The sequence below is a fragment of the Ursus arctos genome, unplaced genomic scaffold (genome assembly GCF_023065955.2).
Source record: "Ursus arctos isolate Adak ecotype North America unplaced genomic scaffold, UrsArc2.0 scaffold_11, whole genome shotgun sequence".
Lineage (NCBI taxonomy): Eukaryota > Metazoa > Chordata > Mammalia > Carnivora > Ursidae > Ursus > Ursus arctos.
Window position 1 is genome coordinate 63,964,421 of NW_026622775.1, and position 18,669 is coordinate 63,983,089.

The window sequence follows — 18,669 nt, forward strand, 5'->3', positions numbered from 1 at the left end:
TGTAATAGTTTTGGAAAATACAAAAATCTCCAAGAAAGCAGTAAAAATTGTGATAATCCTAATATCAAGAGTTAACTCTTTACAGCCTGCTTTTCTGGTTTTTCCCATTAACTCTGTAATGAGCACTCCTCAGTTCATTAGTATTCCACATGTGTTTGATATCTGCCTAGTATTCCATTTTATGGATATGCAAGAAGCTATCTGTTTTCTCACGGTCAGACATTTAAATTATTTTTAAAAAGTTTTTTTTTTCCCTTAAAAACATCTACTTCAAATAGATGTGCATTCTGCTGAAAAAGAGGGCATAGGACACAGTTTAAAGACAGTAACTAATAGAACAAAACAGACGGTGGGTGGCTGTTGGAGAGATCCCATAAATGCGTCAGCAATAACTAGTGAGCACTTTTGGTTAATATTAGAGCCCAAGCTTTCCTGGCCTTAGGAATCAAATTAGTGGATTTGCTTGTGGGTTGTGAACTTACATTTGCACACCAACCTTTGTATTATGATGGTTTGAAAAAGCAACGTGATACTCACTATTTCCATAGCTTCCTGGCTATGCTGCTTTACTTCAGGGGTAGGGCTTGAGTTTTAGATGTGAAAATCATCAGCATAATAGAACAAAATTACATATACCTGGACATGGGGAAGTACAGAATTTTGGGTTAGTTTTAGAAACTAATCTAGCACAGGACACTGATTCCCATTTAAGGCTGAGATTTGAAATACAGGAAATTGTAGCATGTGGTAGATATTTTGTTGTTGTTGTTTTATAGTGGGTTTGAGTTTGGTTTGTTTATCATTTTGATTTTTTTTTTTTCCCATCCTTCTGACTGTTCAGAGAGACCAGGAAAAGTGTCCATCCCACTGCTTCAGCCCTTCTGGCCTTGAGGACTCCCCCACACCTTGGTCTTCAGCCTGGAACAAACTTGGGAGACCAAGCTCTGCCACTCACCAGGCTGTTTCCCTCCCATTTAACCTTTGGCCTTGAGGCCAAGACAGGTGGTTCTCTGGTTTGCAAGGTGGGTGGTGGCTGTGAGGGATGAGAAGAGAGATGGCTTGAAAGCAAAGGCTCCGTATGGGAACTTCTGCCTTAAGGCAGGGGTTCTTAACATTTTGGGGGCCAGGAACCCAAAAGCGTGGTAGTGAAAATCTCACAAGAATGATTAAAATAGGGACACGTGGGGTGACTGGGTCAGTTAAGCCCTTGACCCTTGTTTTCAGCTAATGGTCATGATCTCAGGGTCATGAAATTGGGCCCTGCACCAGGCTCCGCACTCAGTGCAGAGTCTGCTTAAGATTCATTCCCCCTTAGTTTCTCCCCCTGCTCACACACTCTCTAAACTAAATAAAATCTTAAAAGAAGGAAGGAGAACTAAAATATACTCTGTATATCTGCACACCTGTACAAGAGTTTGCATTTATTTGGAGACTCTAAGTTTATAGAGCCCTCAGAAGCCCATTGTTATGTATCGAATTGAGAATTTCTTTTGAGTTAGAACTTGGAAATAATTTTTTTAAGAAATAAAATTAATTTTAAAAATTAATTGGTGGGACTCGTGGGTGGCTCGGTTGGTTAAGCATCTGCCTTCAGCTCAGGTCTGATCTCAGGGTCCTGGGATCAAGTCCTGCATGGGGCTCCCTGCTCAGCAGGGAGTCTGCTTCTCCCTCTCCCTTTTCTGTCCCCCCTCGTGCTCTCTTTTTAAAATCTTTAAAAAAAAAATTAATTGGTAATTTCTAGTCAGTCAATTCTCCAAAGCATATGATGTTCACAATGGGAATTCCTTTTTGTTGACGGGACTGGAAGAGATTGGTAGCTGGCCTATGAAAGTCTCCTTGTAGCACACACTTTCAGCCTGCGTCTCCTTTCTTACCTTTCTCCCTTGGGAGTTAAGGAGAAACTATTGCTTTGTTTTCCTGAGGTCTTAAAGACTTTGGCAGTAATAAATGTATATTCTTCTCTTAAGCTAAAGAAATTATCTTAAATTTAGACTCCTTGAATCGGGTCTTTAGAGCTAAGGCAGTTTCTAGGGTAGGCTTGCTTATTTTGCCCTGTTTTGTTTTTTATGTTTTTCTCTTTCCTCTGAATTCTCCAAATGTTTTGTTTGTTATTTATATAGTGCTTTGATCCGGATGCTCTACAGTTTTGGTTTTGGGTTTGTTTTTTTTAAATGTATTTTATTTTATTGTAATAAATATGTCACTTGTTCCAAATCGTCATGTGGATGTGCATGTTCAGCATTTTCAGCCATTCCTTAGCCTTCTGACGTAAAATTAATTTCCTCCTAGAGATCTCTGGGAGATATCTTTAGGCCACTGCTTCTCCCTCCAGGCCTGGCCTTATGAGGCTCTCACAATCAGGTTTTGTCCTTGGGACGTTTCTGGGAGTGTTTGTCTTTCTCTGGTATGGAACTGGGGAATTAAAGCCACATGGTCAGCCTTACGCACAAGGCAGAGTTGGGGATGGAGTGTCAATACAAAGACATTTTCCTGCATCCACAAAACTCTGTCTTTAACACAGCTGGTTGAAGCTTCCCTTGCACCCCTGGTCACTTGGCTCCCATGGCATACCTGGGCTTCATTTCTCCACTCTTTTCTTCTGTGAGGCATCAGACCCAGTTCTGGGCCCAGTATTGACCCTTCCACTCAAGAAGGGGCAGCATATTTTCACTTTACTTCTCTGGGCCTCAGTTCATCTATGGAGACCAGGTGACTGATATTCTCCAGCATCATTCCTCTGCACAGCTTTCCCTGAGATATGTCCAGAAAGGCCCACTCTTCCTGGGTAAAGGACATGGCCACATCCTCAAAGTAGTATTTAAGAAAAACATCAGGAGGCGCTGAGTGGCTCAGTGGCTTAAGCATCCAACTCTTGACTTCGCCTCATGATTTCAGGATCGTGAGATCGATCCCTGCATCAAGCTCCACACTGAGCTTGGAGCCTGCTTGAGATTCTTTCTCTCCCTCTCCTTCTGCCCCACCCCCCACCCCGCCGGCTCCTGCTCGCACATGCTCTTTCTCTCTCTCAAAAAATTTTTAAAATAGAAAAGAAAAGAAAGACCTCTGGACAGGCCACACAGCATCCAGCTCCTTCTTCAGTTGTCAAGGCCACAGACAAGAAGCTTTTTTTCTCCCTGTGGACACAGCCACAGGTAGTCCCAAAAGTCTCGGCGGCACCTCCTTGGGTCGGCTCTGAGGAAATAAAGCTCTTGTCCTCACTGGCAACACAGTGCCAACCTGTAAAAGGTTAACCTGAACTGCACAAGTCCACTCATGTGGATTTTTACAGTAAGTGTATTTTCTCGTCCTCAGTGATTTTCTTATAATAATGTTTTCTTTTCTCTAGCTTGCTTTAGTGTAAGAATATAGTATATAATACATATGCAAAATATGTATTAATCGACTACATTATCAGAAAGCCTTCCCATCAACAGGAATCTATTAGTAGTTACATTTTTGGAGAGTTAGAAATTATATGCGGGTTCCCCCACCCCATGTTGTCTAACGGTCAACTCTGTTTCCTTCTCTCAAAAATAACATACACTGTTTAGATGCACTGATTTATTTGTTCAGTCACTCGTTCCGTTACTTAGTCCATGGCATTTCTTAAACCCTTACTTTGGGCAGTGGAATATGCTAGGCTGGAAGGGGAACAAGGATGCGTAGGTTTTACATTTACAGAAGTTATAATAGGGGAATAAGATGGGGACCTACAGCCTTTTTCTGCAGGTGGTTAATCCTGTCAGATTAGAAACCCGCTAAAGTCCTATGGGATTCCCCCGCCCCCCCCCCCCCAGTCCTGGGGAGATTAGGGAGACCTCACGGAAGAGCAGGCTTTGAATTGGTCTTAGAAAGCTAAGCTGGAATCAATGTGCTTCATGATCTCAAATTTATGTCTTCCTTTCTCTCATCAAAGAAGTGTAGGTCATTGGGTCATTCACTCATTCCTTCTTTTCTGCCTTTTAAGTAAACTTGAAGAGTTTTAATACGGAAAAAGGCTTTCGGCAGACTGTCTCATTGCCTCACTACCAGACTACCATGATGAGATTTCTCCTGTTCGCCTTGCTCAGCTCAGGCTTGTGCACCTGGCTTTCTCTCTCTTTTACCTCATAGATTTGGTTTCATGTCTCTAGCCCAACAGCAATCAGCCTCCAGCCAAATTTACTCTTTTCTGTTTTCCCCAGCATCTCGCAGCTGTATCTGACACTGTTCATCATTCTCTTGTTAAAATTCTAGGCTGCTGGGGCAGTCTTGCTGTTTTCTTACTCTCCTTGATCTTTCGTCATATTATAGGGTGCAAGCACCAGAAAGCTGTCTTTCCCACACTGCTCACTTTTACAGGCAGGGAAGCTCAGTGCTGCATTATGTACTTATTTACTTGTTTTTCTCCCCATTTACTTTATGGGGTCCCACAGCCTTGGTCCTAGGCACACTCTACTTTCCTCAGCTGTAAACAAACTGACATTTTTGTTAAAAACTTTGATAAAGGTACCTAGCAAATCTCCATACCTATCATGCACCTGTTTTATCTTTTATTCTTATAATAAATCCATTTTGTTATCCCCTGAACACTTGCAACAGTGGACTTAATTTATTGCCTCCTTATTCTTTTAAATCATTGCATCCAAATTTCCCTTCGTCTGCATTTCTGACTTGAGAATTTGGAGTCATAAGGCCTCGCTATGTCCATTGCGCCGTATATCCAGTCCGTTCCCACCTGTCTGTCAACAGTCTTCTGCGATGTTGTGTAGATCTGCCTCTCCCGTCTCCCCAAGTTCCATAAAGTTACAGTTTGTCCCCCTTTATGTCCAGGCTGCTGCAGGGGCTTCTGAGTGTTGTCCCTCTTTTTGGTCTCTCCCCCTCCTCAGCTGTCACCTATAATTATTGTTGCCAAAATGTCGCACTCCTGCTTCAAACTGTCGATTCCTTACTGCCCACTCTGTCTGTCTTCATGATTCTGACCTTTTTGGTTCTTTACTAGTTACACTTGCCCTCATTTTTACTAATCTCTTTTCTCAGCCCCAAAGTAAACTTTCCATTCCAGCCAAAGAAATTCATATGGCATCTACAGATTGCCTTTCTCTGCCTTCTGCCCACACCCCTCTCCAGCCCTCCTGCCAAAGTCGACCTCCTGATTCTCACCTTGCTGACTCTAGTGAACTATTTCCCAGTATGGGATGCTCTCACATTTCCTACCAGACCATGTTCTTTTTGTGCATTCATTTATTCAGCAAATGTTTGTGTACTGTTTGCTGTGTGCCAGGCATTTTGCTAGGAATTAGGGATCCCAAATCCTTGCCCTCAGGGAGCTCCACAGTCCTATGGGGGACACAGACAAGTAAATAGGCCATTACGATGCAGTGTGGTTAGTGCTGGTATAGAAAGTCTTAGAGGTCACAGGGGCATATGTAGAAGAGACATCTTGCTGTGGGGAAAGAAGGGGTGTCATGCAACCATTCCAAAGGCCGTCTTAAATTGAGTCTTAAGTTCCTTAGCCAAAGAAAGAAAGAAAACTAGAAGCAAAACTTCACCTGCCAGAAATCAGTGTATAAGTGGCCCCGCCTGGCTAGGTGGGGCCCTCTACTCTGCATTCCTCTTGGCCTTTATGGACCCACTGCACGCTCCTGAAATTCGCATTATATTTTCTATAGCTTTTTGAATAATCCTTTTTTTTTTTTTAAGATTTATTCATTGAAGAGAGAGAGAGAGAACCAGGGCCAGGGGTGGGGGGAGGAGGCAGAGGGAGGAGAGGAGAGAGAAACATAAGCAGGCTCCATGCTGAGCGTGGAGCTTGACACAGGGTTCGATCCCATGACCCTGAGGTTGGATCTGAGCCAAAGCCAAGAGTCGGACCCTCAACCAGCTGCACCACCCAGGCACTCTGAAAGTCCTCTTTTTTGATGATACATACGTGTTTTCTCTTCAACTAGATTATAGGCTTCTTTCTAGGGCCTAGAGACTGAGTCTCCTTTTTCTCATACTCTGTGCAAAGTGTCCAATGTAAATTCACCAGCAGAGTACCAACACAATGACCACAGCTTCCTTGGGCCTAGGGTTTTTCACGATTTTATTCCACAAGCTTGATGGTGACTGTCAACTTTGTAAGGTATTTTTATTTGATTCTTGGACTCAATGGACTTTTCTGTTGTGTATGTTTGAACAAATGTTCCCACTCGAAGCACTCAGTGAGTTGCCGTTGACACCAATAATATATACATTTGCCCTTTGGTGGTGAAATGGAGATGTTGGCGGCATCAGCTTCGTTCTGAGAGTGTCACTAAAAGGCTTTTAAAGCTGAGTCTTTACAGTAGCTTTGGGAATCAACAACAAGTATCTCCCAAGTATAGGGCTAAAATAACAAACATCTAGTCTGACCTGATCATGAAGGATTTCTCATAACTTCCAACTCCACGGTATTCACACTGTAGCACTGCTTTTGTTTTTTACCATGGGCATTTATTTTTCAAAAAAAGTCAGCATTGATGGCTGAGGTTCAGAGGTAATGTTGTTTTCAGGGCCACATTTGCTCTCCATTGTATGTTTTCATTTCAGTCGTTAGTTCTTAACCTTTTAGGGGTCACGGCACCATAGGACAACCCAATCAAGTCTATGGGAAAGTGCACATCGGCACACACAGAATTGGGTATACTATTTAGGGGGCTCCTGACCCTCTGAATTCCCCCTCAGCCCTGTGAATCATTGTTGGCTTGTTCTAATAAGGTCCTTACAAAATTATTGTCATTTTAAGCTAAATATGCTGTCTAACAAAGTTTGGTCCCTTATGTCACCATTCTGGTTCCTTCTGTTTGACATGTGCACACAGTGAACATTTGCAGGCTCATTGCACATCTGCTACTATAAACCACTGTCCTATACTTCTTCCTTCTCTGGAAACAATGAATGCATATGTATTTTTTAGAGAAGTGCAAATAGATAGGTTCTGCCCAAGCAGAGGAAAAGCTCTTGTATGCATTAGTATAATGCATCTGTGCAAGTAGGAATTAGAATCTATTCAGTGTAGCTGTCACGACCATACTTTTCTGCCTCCATGCTAAAGAAACGTTTCTCAGGTTATAAAGCAGCCTATATATGCAGTCATGTTATTTAAAAATAATGAAGCCCTTATATTCATGTTTATATAAAATGCTAAAGGAGTATACATCAAAAGGCACGTACACTGAGATAACGTTGCAGGTGGTGGGTCTTTGCTGTGCTACCGTTTGGAATTTTCTTTATTGGAAAATTTGGGTGGAACAGAGAAAGGAGGGATGAGGCTTCTTACTAAACTCGTTTTCTGGCTTTTTTTTCTTACATTCCGGTGAGTATGTGAAGTGACAATGAGGAAAAGATGTGTTACAAAATAGCTCCAGCATCTCAATCCATGGGCCTTCATTTTTGTTTTCAGTTTGAATCCTGATTTCTTTGGAAAAGGTAGTGTTTTTTTTCAGTGCTCTGAAAACAATCAAAATTAAATTCAAATTGTGCCAGGTATAAATAAAAATACAACATCCTAAGGATCGCGCCGTGCACCGTGGGACTTCATAGTTTACAAGAAGATTGTGTATATTAGTTCATGAGACTCTCAGAAATCAGTGAAGGAAGATGGGTCAACAAACATGCCCGTGTTATAAGAAATCCAGCTCAGAGCCTTAGCTGAGGTCCCATGACTAGTAAGGGAATGGGAGGGAGGCTTTATATTTCTGGTTCCCAATTCAGCATTCTTCCTGGCTTCTCTGCCACAGAGACTTGGGAAAATTGCCTTGGCTCTCTGAGTCCCAGCTTGCATTTTCATAATGTAAACTTATTTCATGTATTTATTTCAAGTTTTTACACTTGTTTTCATTTTGCACAGTTGTCTTGAGAATCAGATTATACAGTGCAGTGGTTCTCAAAGCACGATCCCTAGACCAGCACCAGGAGCATCTTTTGGGAACTTGTTAGAAATGCAAATTCTCAGGCCCACCTTAAACCTGAACCAGAAACTCTGGGTTTGGCGCCCAGCAATCCATGTTTCGGCAAACCCTCCAGGTGATTCTAATACACACCCAAGTTGGAGACCCACCAATGAATGTGTGAAATAGCATTTTGAAAAGAGCAAAACATTCTAGAAATTTGAGATAGGAAGCGCTTTTTTTTTCTTTTTTTAATGATTTTATTTATTTGAGAGAAAGTGAGAGAGAGCACAAGAGCAGGGTGAGGGGCAGAGGGAGAAGCAGACTCCCTGCTGAGCAGGGAGCCCCATGTGGGGCTCAATCCTGGGACTCTGGGATCATGACCTGAGCCCCAGGCAGACACTTAACTGACTGAGCTGTCCAGGCGCCCCACTCTTTTTTTTTTTTATTGAGGTAAAATTTATGTATAGTGAAACCCAAAGATCTTAAACATACAGTTCTGTTAATTTTCACATTATGTGATCACCACACCAGTTGAGGCATGGAACTCTTTTATCGTTCCGAAGAGTTCCCCCTGCCTCCACTGGTCTGTCCTCACCCCACTGGGCAACCGCTGTTCACTGACAGACCTAATGAGAGGGAGTAAGTGGATAAGAGGACACAACGATGATTTGATCACAGAACAATGACTGTATTCTCTTCTCCTTTACTACTTATACTTACCATTTCTTTTTGAATTACTAAGCAGAGTTCTCTCTGGTTTTTCAGCCCATGGACCAAGCTTCTCTCAAAAACAGCGACGTTCTCATTCTGACAGGCCTGACCCAGATCCCCACGGCGAACCCAGATGGCATGGTGGGAGAGTTCTGCAGCAATCTGGGTACGTGGCTGGCGTGCACCGTGGATGGGATGAGATGTGCTAGGTTTACTTTTTGATACCTTGCTTCTGTAGCAGTTCATGCTCCTTCTTCATCTTCAAACCCTCCGATGCCCCTATTCAAGGCTTTTCCCCCTGTCTACTCCACCCTTCTTACCCGTCCTTCAAAGCTTGCTGTTGGCAGCAAAAGCAATTCTTAAGCAACATAAATCTGAAGAATGTCAGAATGGTTGCCGTGTTTGGTTGTCATTTCAAGTGTTTAATACTATATGCAACAAATACTCAACATTCTCCCACTTATGTTAAAAATTCTTATTTTTCTTGCTTTGTGGTGGGATTTGGGGGTGGACAGGGGTGCATACAAGGTAGTAGTCGTCAAAAAAGGGAAGAATCACATCTTTGCTGTACAAATAATAGCACAGAAAAGACCATTAATGCTTTGCATTCACAGCAGCGAGACACTGAGCAGATCGTTTTTTCCACCAGTATTTGGTTGGTGTTATTATTTCTTTGAGAGAATACTGAATTTGGGGAAGAGACTTGTGGGTGTTTGCTACCTAGAAGAAATGTATGTTTCTTTGGATATAATTGTCAGTAAAATCTAGAAATCCTACCTTTCTTTATAGAAAAGTATAGGTTACTTACTGTCTTAGCTTAGGCCGCTGTAACAATATATCATAGACTGGGTGACTTGAACAACATTTCTTTCTCATGGTTCTGGAGACTGGGAAGTCAGAGATCAGGTTGCCAGCATGGTCAGGTTCTGGTGAGGGCCCTCCTCCTGGCTTGCAGATGCCTGCAGGTGTGTCCTCACTTGGCAGAGAGAAGCAAATCTCATGTCTTCCTGTTCTTACAAGGTCACTGATCCATCATGGAGGCTGTACCCTCGTGGCCTCATCTAACCCAGTTACCTCCTAAAGCACCCACCCCCCATCACACTGGGAGTACCATCACATTGGGAGTTAGGGCTTCAATATATGAATTTAGGGGGACACAGGCCTTCAGTCCATGACAGTGACCAAAGAGGGGTTAATGAGCTCAGAACTTCCCCTAGCAACTGTAAGTGCTGTCACCTCTGCTCTGGGGGAAGGAAATGGTCATCACCTTCTATTTAAATGAAAGGCAGTATCCTTTGACATTTCACTTTCCCATACCAATAATCATAGTTTTTTTTGTTGTTGTTCTTTGCTGATATTAAGCCAAACACAGTTTATTCTTCCTTGAAAAAATTATTAGACTTGTCTCAAATAGCTTCTTTGATTTGTATGTTCATTTGTTTATAATCTAGAATCATAGACTCAAAGAACTTTAGATCTAAAAGGAACCTTATGCTAATCTACTGTTTCTCAAAGTCCACTAACCATTCACCTCAAGATCAGTGAGGCCACTTATTAAAGATGCAGTTTGGAGGCCCTGCCACAGACCTAGTAAGTTAGATTCTCTGGGGAGAGGAGAGACACAGCAGAAAAGCTGCATTTTCAGCATGTTTCCTGGCAATTTTCACACATACTAAAGCTTGAAGACCACTTATCTAGTTCAATCCTCTCATAACCAATCAGGAAACAGGCCCAGCCAGGTATTAGTGGCTTACACGAGGTCCTGTAGCTTGTGACAAAGGCGGGGGTAGAGCCGGGCCCCTGGAGCCCTGGCCACTGTCTCTCTCCACGGTACCACATTCTAGTAATGGCAAGTCAACCAGTGCTCAGGATCCAGCATCTAGGAGAGCCTATGTGTCAGACTTGGGAACGGAGGAAGATCCAAGACATCAGAGGCTTCAAGATCTGTACCCAAAAGCTGTGTGTTTCAGTTTGTTTTGGAAACCAAACAAAAAACAAACTTAGGAGGGCTTTGATTTTTTTTTTCTTTTTTAGCCCGTTATAACTTCTAATATGATTATAATCATAAGTTACAATTCCTCATTTGATAACTTGTTTTAAGTATTTAAAGTGTGGAGGATTTTTTTACAGATAACACGTTAATGAAAGAAAATGCCACTAAAGTGAGTCAAACGGAAAAACTTGGCCAATTTCCTTATAGGTCATTCGGCAGTGGTCAGAGACAGAACAGAAACAAAACCAGCAAAGTTTTGAGCAGGAGCTAAAAAGAGAAGGAGCTTGGACGGTCTGTCCTGAAGCTCGGCTGCCTTTAAAACCCATACCCTTTACTGCACACCCTGTTCCCAGGGACTGAGACATCCAGTAAAAACCCAGCTGATGGTTAGCCTCTGGATTCTCCCACCCCCGTGCTAGTCTTCAAAAGAAGCAAATCATTATCCTTGAGAAATGAATTGTATGGACAGAAGTAGGAAAATGAAAGAAATCCAAATATTATTTTTAAAGTTTCGTTCTACCTTTATAAGACTATTTTTTTAATGCCACTGTTTTCTCTCTGGCTTCAACTTTTCTAGCACTGACAGTCCGGAATGGAGGAAACGTGTTGGTGCCCTGTTACCCTTCTGGCGTGATCTATGACCTCCTGGAATGTCTGTATCAGTACATTGACTCAGCCGGCCTCTCCAACATCCCTTTCTACTTCATCTCCCCTGTGGCCAACAGTTCACTTGAGTTTTCCCAGATTTTTGCTGAGTGGTATGTCTGTCTTCTTCTCCATGATTCAGTACATTCAAGCAATAAGAGTGAAAATGTAAAAAAGTTTTTTTAATTAGAAAAGAACAGAAATAGGTTTTTTTTCCTCACATTACCATGAAACTTTCATTTTGTTGTCTTTCCATGTCTGTGATGTGAAAATTTTATTAATGAAAACCAAATCTGTTATGTTGCTAGGGTTTAGAAGAATAATTAAGGAGAGAAGAATGAAAGGCAAAGATTTAACTTAGCCAGCACTTTGAAAATCAGTGACAAAAATATTTTGCATTTATCTTCTCACATGCTACCCTCTGCCTGTTACAAAGTGAAGTGACATTCTAGAAGCTCAAAGCCCAAGCTCATGTTGTCTGGAGTTTGTAACACCAAATCTGATAAGAAAAGCTAGATTTATATTTGTTTCAATAGCATGATATTGGACAAAATTAACTTTTATTACAGTAGGAAATTGTTTGATCCAGTCCTAAGGTGGATAAATGATTGTACAGGGTGAAATCAGTGAACCCTTTTAGAAATATCTAGATGCACGTCTGAATCTCACTCACCTGGCCATAAAAAGGGAGGGATGGAGGAAATATATTAACTTTTACAGTCAACCTCACAGTGCCTTAGACGGGGGTATGACACACACACACCTGTATGTTTAATCCATTTTAGTTGTGTGGGAGCCTAATGGACACAGTATTCTACTAAGTTTCTCATTAAAAAGGAATTTGTATGTCATTCTGTCATAACTTGTTCCATATACTGCCTCCCTCCCCTGCCTTTTTAAAGGGCATTTTTTCCTCCCCTTTTAGTTGTAGTCAAGGTCCTTTTTTCTTTATCTCAATTCAGACATGCTTCTCCATCCCCTGTGTCTTGTCCGTAGGGCTGTCACTTTTATTGGTACCTATTGAATTTTATCCTTTGCATTGGGTCTTTTCTCCCTCAATGTAGGAAGTTAACCTTGAATAATTAGCAGTTCCCCCCTAAGTATCATTTGCACAATTAGCATGTACTGAAGTTTCTCATCCAGATCCTTAGTAAAACACTCCAGGGCCAGGCCTTCGAGGCCCAGGGGCTGGTGTGCTCCCCAAAGCCACCCCTCCCCCACTGCATGCTGTTCTTGTCAGAATATGTGATGGGAGGGGCGCCTGGGTGGCACAGCGGTTAGGCGCCTGCCTTCGGCTCAGGGCGTGATCCCGGAGTTCTGGGATCGAGCCCCACATCGGGCTCCTCCGCTATGAGCCTGCTTCTTCCTCTCCCACTCCCCCTGCTTGTGTTCCCTCTCTCGCTAGCTGTCTCTATCTCTGTCAAATAAATAAATAAAATCTTAAAAAAAAAAAAAAAAAAAAATATGTGATGGGAGAGAAGTCAGGACCATGAGAATTAGTATAGGTCGTTTTTGTGTTTCTGGGTCTTTGTATTTGTTCATTTCTTATATACGTATAAACACATTTACTATAGAAAACAATACAAGTTACAGAAAACAGGAAAAAACGGAACCCATAAGCCCACTCTCCAGAAGTAATATCACTGTTGGCAGTTTGATGGATTTTTTTCTTTCTATATGGGGATCATGCTGAGTATTTAACTTTGGATCCTGCTTTTTAAAAATTTTAATATGAGATTAGAGCATTATAAAATCTTTTGAGAACATAGTTTTTACATGACTGCATCATTACATCATTTGTACCTCATTTGTATTATATAATTTACTTAACTGTTGTCTTATTGTTGGACAGACAGGCTTTGCCCAGATTTTTCCTTTTAGTAGTAAATCTTCAATTAATATCATTTTTATGTATATATGACTGCATCTTCTGCTTTAGGTCAATTACTAAATGTGGAATTACTGAAACAAAGGCTATAAATATGTTTTAATGTTCGTTATACAGAGCTAAATTGCTTTCCAAAAAGATTTTTGGCCTCTGTAAATTGTCCCTTTTTTACATGTTAGAGGTGTTCTACTTCTCTTACCAATTTATCTGAACTCTACTCTTTGTTACATGTCTGCAGACATTTTTTTCCCATCTTAGCACTTTGGATTTTGTCTTTGATTTTGTTTTTTAAATAATAAAGTTGTTACTTTGGACTAATTTTGGGGTTACAGAAAAGTTGCAGGGATAGTGCAGAAACTCCAGTATACTTACTACTGTACTTTCTCTGATGGTAACCTCTTACATGGCTATATACACATGCCAAAACTAAGAAATGAACATTAGCATATTATTATTAGCTGAATTCCAGTCTTTATTCAGATTGTACCAGTTTTTCGACTAATGTCTGTTTTTTGTCCCAGGATCTAGTTCAGGATACCACAAGGCTTTTAGGTTTTGTTTTTGGTTTGTTTTGGGGATTTTTTTTTTTTGACAGAAATACTTTCGTTTTCTATATTGATGCTAACTAATGCAGCATAATGTCTTTGCAACAATCTAAGAAGCCTTAAATGAAGATGTTGTATTTGTCTCTTTTCCTGAGTTTAAAGAGTTTTATCTTCCTTTTTAAAACTGTATATATAATATAAAGTAACCCTCCAAAAGTATCTTCCTTCCATATTTACCTCTTCCTCCAAAGAAGATATAAAGTGATGTTTTCTTTAATCAAGATTAAAGAAATTGAAGTGTAGGAAAAATTAAATAATAAGTTGTATTAATGAAGTTAATATAAAACCCAAACCCTGAAGTCCTGAACTACTCCCCCAAAAGTAGTATGTGTTAGAACTGTTGAAATACTTTAATATTATTTTAGTAGAATTATCACAGATGGGCGCTAACAAGCATACATCACTACATATATTTTTTTCTGACTTTTAAAAATGCCAGGGGCGCCTGGGTGGCTCAGTCAACTAAGCATCTACCTTCGGCTCAGGTCGTGATCCCAGGGTCCTGGGATCAAGCCCCACGTCCGGCTCCCTGCTCAGTGGGGAGTCTGCTTCTCCCTCTCCCTGCCTCTCTCTCTCTCTCTCTCTGTCTCTCTCTTTCTCTGCCAAATGAGTAAATTAAATTAACGAATAAATAAATATAAATAAAAAAGCCAAACCCACAGGACACCCATGACTCTTGAGTTATCAGTTGTTAACTTTTGCCACAATTGCTTTATTCAGACACTTCTGTTAAATGTCAGATCTGGCCAAGAAAGAGCATAGACTACCTAAAACATTCACAGTGTCTCCAGATTGAGATTCATTGCTCTCCAGTTTGAGTTACCAGTGCTGCTTAGTGGGTGTGCAAAACAGCAAGTTGTGTGTCTGAAAAAAAACCTGTCACTTTTTCCTCAAAAGCGAGCACAACTAATGCAATAGGATACTTTGAATTGGATCCTGGAACAGGAAAAGGACATTAGTGGAAAAACGGTAAAATCCAAACAAAACTGGAATTTAGTTGGTTATAATGCACTAATATTAATTTCTTGTTCAATAAACAGATCGTGGTTATGTAAGATGTTAACATGAAGGGGACACTGGGTAGAGGGCACAAGGGAAGTCTGGACTGTTTTTGCAACTTTTCTGTGTAAATCTAAAAAACTATTCCAAAATAACAAGCTTGTTTTTTAAGGCAAAAACGTATTGAGGAATTTTAACAGTTAAAAAATACACACAAGACATTTATGTTCTGAGTACTCTGTAGACGCTGGCTTTTCGTGAGTGAGATTTGCTAGCAGGAAGATTTTAAATAACCTTTAGTATTTTTTGCGCTGCTACCGCTAGGTGGCAGCAAACGACCCGGTGTGCCCTACCTAACCGACTCCTCTGCTTTTCTTTAAAAGGCTTTGTCACAACAAACAGACTAAGGTGTATCTCCCAGAACCACCTTTTCCTCATGCAGAGGTAAGAAAATGGCATTATTGGGTCAGAGCAAGAAAAACTGTAGATAAATGTTCGAGATGGAGATGGGAGCCCATTAGATATCAAAAATCTTGGGGCGCCTGGGTGGCTCAGTGAGTTAAGTGTCCAACTCTTAATTTCGGCTCAGGTCATGATCTCAGGGTCATGAAACCCCTCTTCAGGTTTCTTGCTGGGTGTGGAGTCTGCTTAAGATTCTCTCCCTCGCCCCTCCTCTCTTTACCTCTATCTCTCTCTCTCAAAATAAAAATTAAAAAATCCTGACATAAACTCATATAGCCCTTTGTTTCCCATGTAAGACAACAGGGAAGTACTGTAACTCAAGATTCACTCCTTTCTCTTCTCATTAACACATTATAGTACCAGTATGGGTCTGCAGTTCATAACCTACCTCTGTTCTGTCGCCCAGGTGAGGAATTTCATCTAACGTCTACTAACTTTTTTGCATAACAACAGATTTATTTGTCAGTCTTCTTTCCAGTTAATTATGTTGATTATAGACGTGAAGCCTTAATGATGAAAATAATAACATTTAAGTTTTTAGAAAATAAAGGGTCAGAAGGAATAAACTTCCACTTATAAAATAAAGAAGTCATAGGATGTAACATACAGCATGGTGACTATAGTGAGCAGTACTGTGTTGCATGTTTAAAGGCTACTAAGAGAGCGGATATTAAAAGTTCTCATCACAAGAAAAAAAGTTTGTAACTGTGGTGATGGATGTTAACTAGGCTAACTGTGGTGATTTTTTCGCAATAGATAAAATACCGTACAGCTGAAACTACTACAACGTTATACATCAGTTATATCTCAGTTTTTTTAAAATGGAAAAATTATACCTTTCTCACAGAACAGATGAGTGTTTTTACATAGCTTTGTACCCAGTTTTGTTTTCATTACATTTTTCGCCAAACAGTGTAGCATGGACATTTTTCTTTGTGCCTCATATCATTATTATTGCTGCCTGGTATTCCAGAGCATACCGTATGGACATTTTGTAATATACTTAACCATTCTCTTACTATCTGACAAAAGAGTTACTCCCAATTTTTTGTTATATTTTTAAAAAGGTTGTTTAAGTTGGTATAACCACTTTAGGGAACTGGCGGTATCTGCCAAAGCTGAACATAACGTACTCTCTGCCTCAGCAGTTTTGTCCCTGAAGTATCTCCCAAACAAATACACAGGTGTGCCACCAAAAGACACACAGAAATCTTCAGAGCACTCTTAGTAGTAATTCCGAAATAGACCCAGATGCCCTCAACAGCCTTGTGGAGTTCTTGGTATATTCACACAGTGGAATACCTTACACCAGTAAGAATGAACGAACTCCAGTTACACACAGTCATGTAAACAAATTTCACAAACACGATGTGAGTGAAATAAGCCAGATATAAGACAGTAGACACAGTGTGATTTTCTTTATATACAAGTTCAAAAACACACAAAACTCCTCCTTGGTACCAGAAGCCAGCACAGTGGTTACCCTGGAGGTAGACATGGGGCAATAGTAACTGGAAAGGGACAAAGGGGAATTTCTGAGAAAATTGCAACAAACATCCTGCTAACTATTTTAGACTTGACAACTCGTGTTATTCTTACTTCTACTCCAGAGGACTTTAACAAACCAGAATTTCACATGGAAAGTTCTGAGAAAGTCACTTTCCAGTCTGCACACTGTTATAGTAGCCAAGGTATTTACAAGCTCTGCCATTACCACAGTGAAATTCGGGCTAGAAATGCAGTCATGTCAGAAAATTAAGTGTGGCAAAAAATATTTTGTGGTGGACTTACCACCGAAAGTCTGTTTTTTTCCCCTCCTGTCAACAACTAGCCTTTCTTTGCTTCTTAAGAGTGTTGCTATATGTTCTTTCTTACCCACATATGTCACAGATGACCTTTGTCCCATTTACAGTTATGAAAATGAAAAGACCGTAGTGGTGTGAACAGGGTTCCTGAAACGCACTTGCCAACATTAGGGCATGGTGGAGTTGACTCTGGGTACTGGGACCAATGCCCATGAGAAAATACGGTTCTACCCTCATTACTGATTAAAAAAAAAAAAAAAAATTACAGGGGCGCCTGGGTGGCACAGCGGTTGAGCGTCTGCCTTCGGCTCAGGGCGTGATCCCGGCGTTATGGGATTGAGCCCCACATCAGGCTCTTCTGCTATGAGCCTGCTTCTTCCTCTCCCACTCTCCCCTGCTTGTGTTCCCTCTCTCGCTGGCTGTCTCGATCTCTGTCAAATAAATAAAATCTTAAAAAAAAAAATTAAAAAAAAAAATTACAAAATTCCTACCCTACAGTTTCATTGCCTATATGGTTTGGACCTTAAAGAAGCGCAGAGGTAATTCTGGTTGGTCAAATGTAGTAAGTCAGCTGGAAAGGTAGATCCAGTTGGAAAAAAAAAAAAGAGAGAGAGATGAATTTATCTTCGTTTCTGTGCATTGATCAGAAGACAGAACTTCAGGAACTGTAGGTAATGACTAAAAAGTGATTTAAGTTATGTGCAAAGACCCATTGCTATTCTTAGAATCCCATTCATCTCCTTGACAGCAATGGATACAGTAGGCTTAGTCTTTATACTCGCTCACCCTTATTTAACTGGGACAAGGAATGATTGTGGCTAGATTGGTTATAAAAAGAACGTTAGTTTACTTCTATATAACTTGGAAGGAAGGTGGGAGTTCAGCGTTTGCTCCATCTTCACTCTGCATATCCTGTCCAGCCTCGGACACCTGACTTGGATCTCCGGGGTAGTGCTACAGTGTTACTAGTAAAAGCAGTCTCTCCGAATTAAAGGTTAAATCTTTGAAATGAAGAGAGATTGGCTTCCATTTGGGGGTTGTCCCATTGTGGCCACATGTCACTATTGGGGTGACTTCAGTTAGAGTTGGGGTTGTTGACTGGGCTCCCCTCTTACACATCATGGGTTGCTTCAGGATTAAGTTGTGTCCCAGACCATTTCTTTATCCATCATGCAATATATCAGGGCAATACTGCCTTTGACCTAGTTGGTATTTAGGGTCTCTGAAGTCTGGGTGTTTGTCTTCTGACCTTTTGGTGCTAGAGTTGGGGTGGGGACAGGGCCAGGGCAGCAGGAGGAGCTTCTGAGCCATGTCACAGGACGCCAACTGCGGCTATAACTGTCTATGGTGTTGCCTTGGGTTGGGCATGACTTTGGGAGAGTGGTGCCAGGTGAGATCTTTTTGATTCAAAACATACACTTTTGAGACAAGTTTGAGGCTGCGCATTGGCCCACTTCTTACCACAGCTCTCTGCATCATGGGCACATCACATCTCCTAAATTTCTGAAAGCCAGTTTGGCCTTTGTCTTTATTAAGTTGCTGCAGTAACTTACAGCTATAACTTCTCAAGAGGTGGTCCTATGTGGGTAAATAATTTTTCTTGTGTGAGGTGTTTATTGTTGACAGAACATAGTGATTCACATGTTTTGGGAAAGTTACTTGTACT

At 41.0% G+C, this 18,669-nt stretch overlaps 1 protein-coding gene across 1 annotated transcript in view; it reads left to right on the top strand.

Moving 5' to 3' along the window:
* Positions 1-18,669, top strand: part of INTS9 (integrator complex subunit 9) — a 103,545-nt gene that overhangs the window by 73,390 nt on the left and 11,486 nt on the right. Inside the window, exons 9-11 of the mRNA XM_026518912.4 lie at positions 8,661-8,772; positions 11,177-11,357; positions 15,120-15,180. Coding sequence (XP_026374697.1) covers positions 8,661-8,772; positions 11,177-11,357; positions 15,120-15,180 — 354 coding nt within the window. The remainder of the gene's footprint in view (positions 1-8,660; positions 8,773-11,176; positions 11,358-15,119; positions 15,181-18,669) is intronic.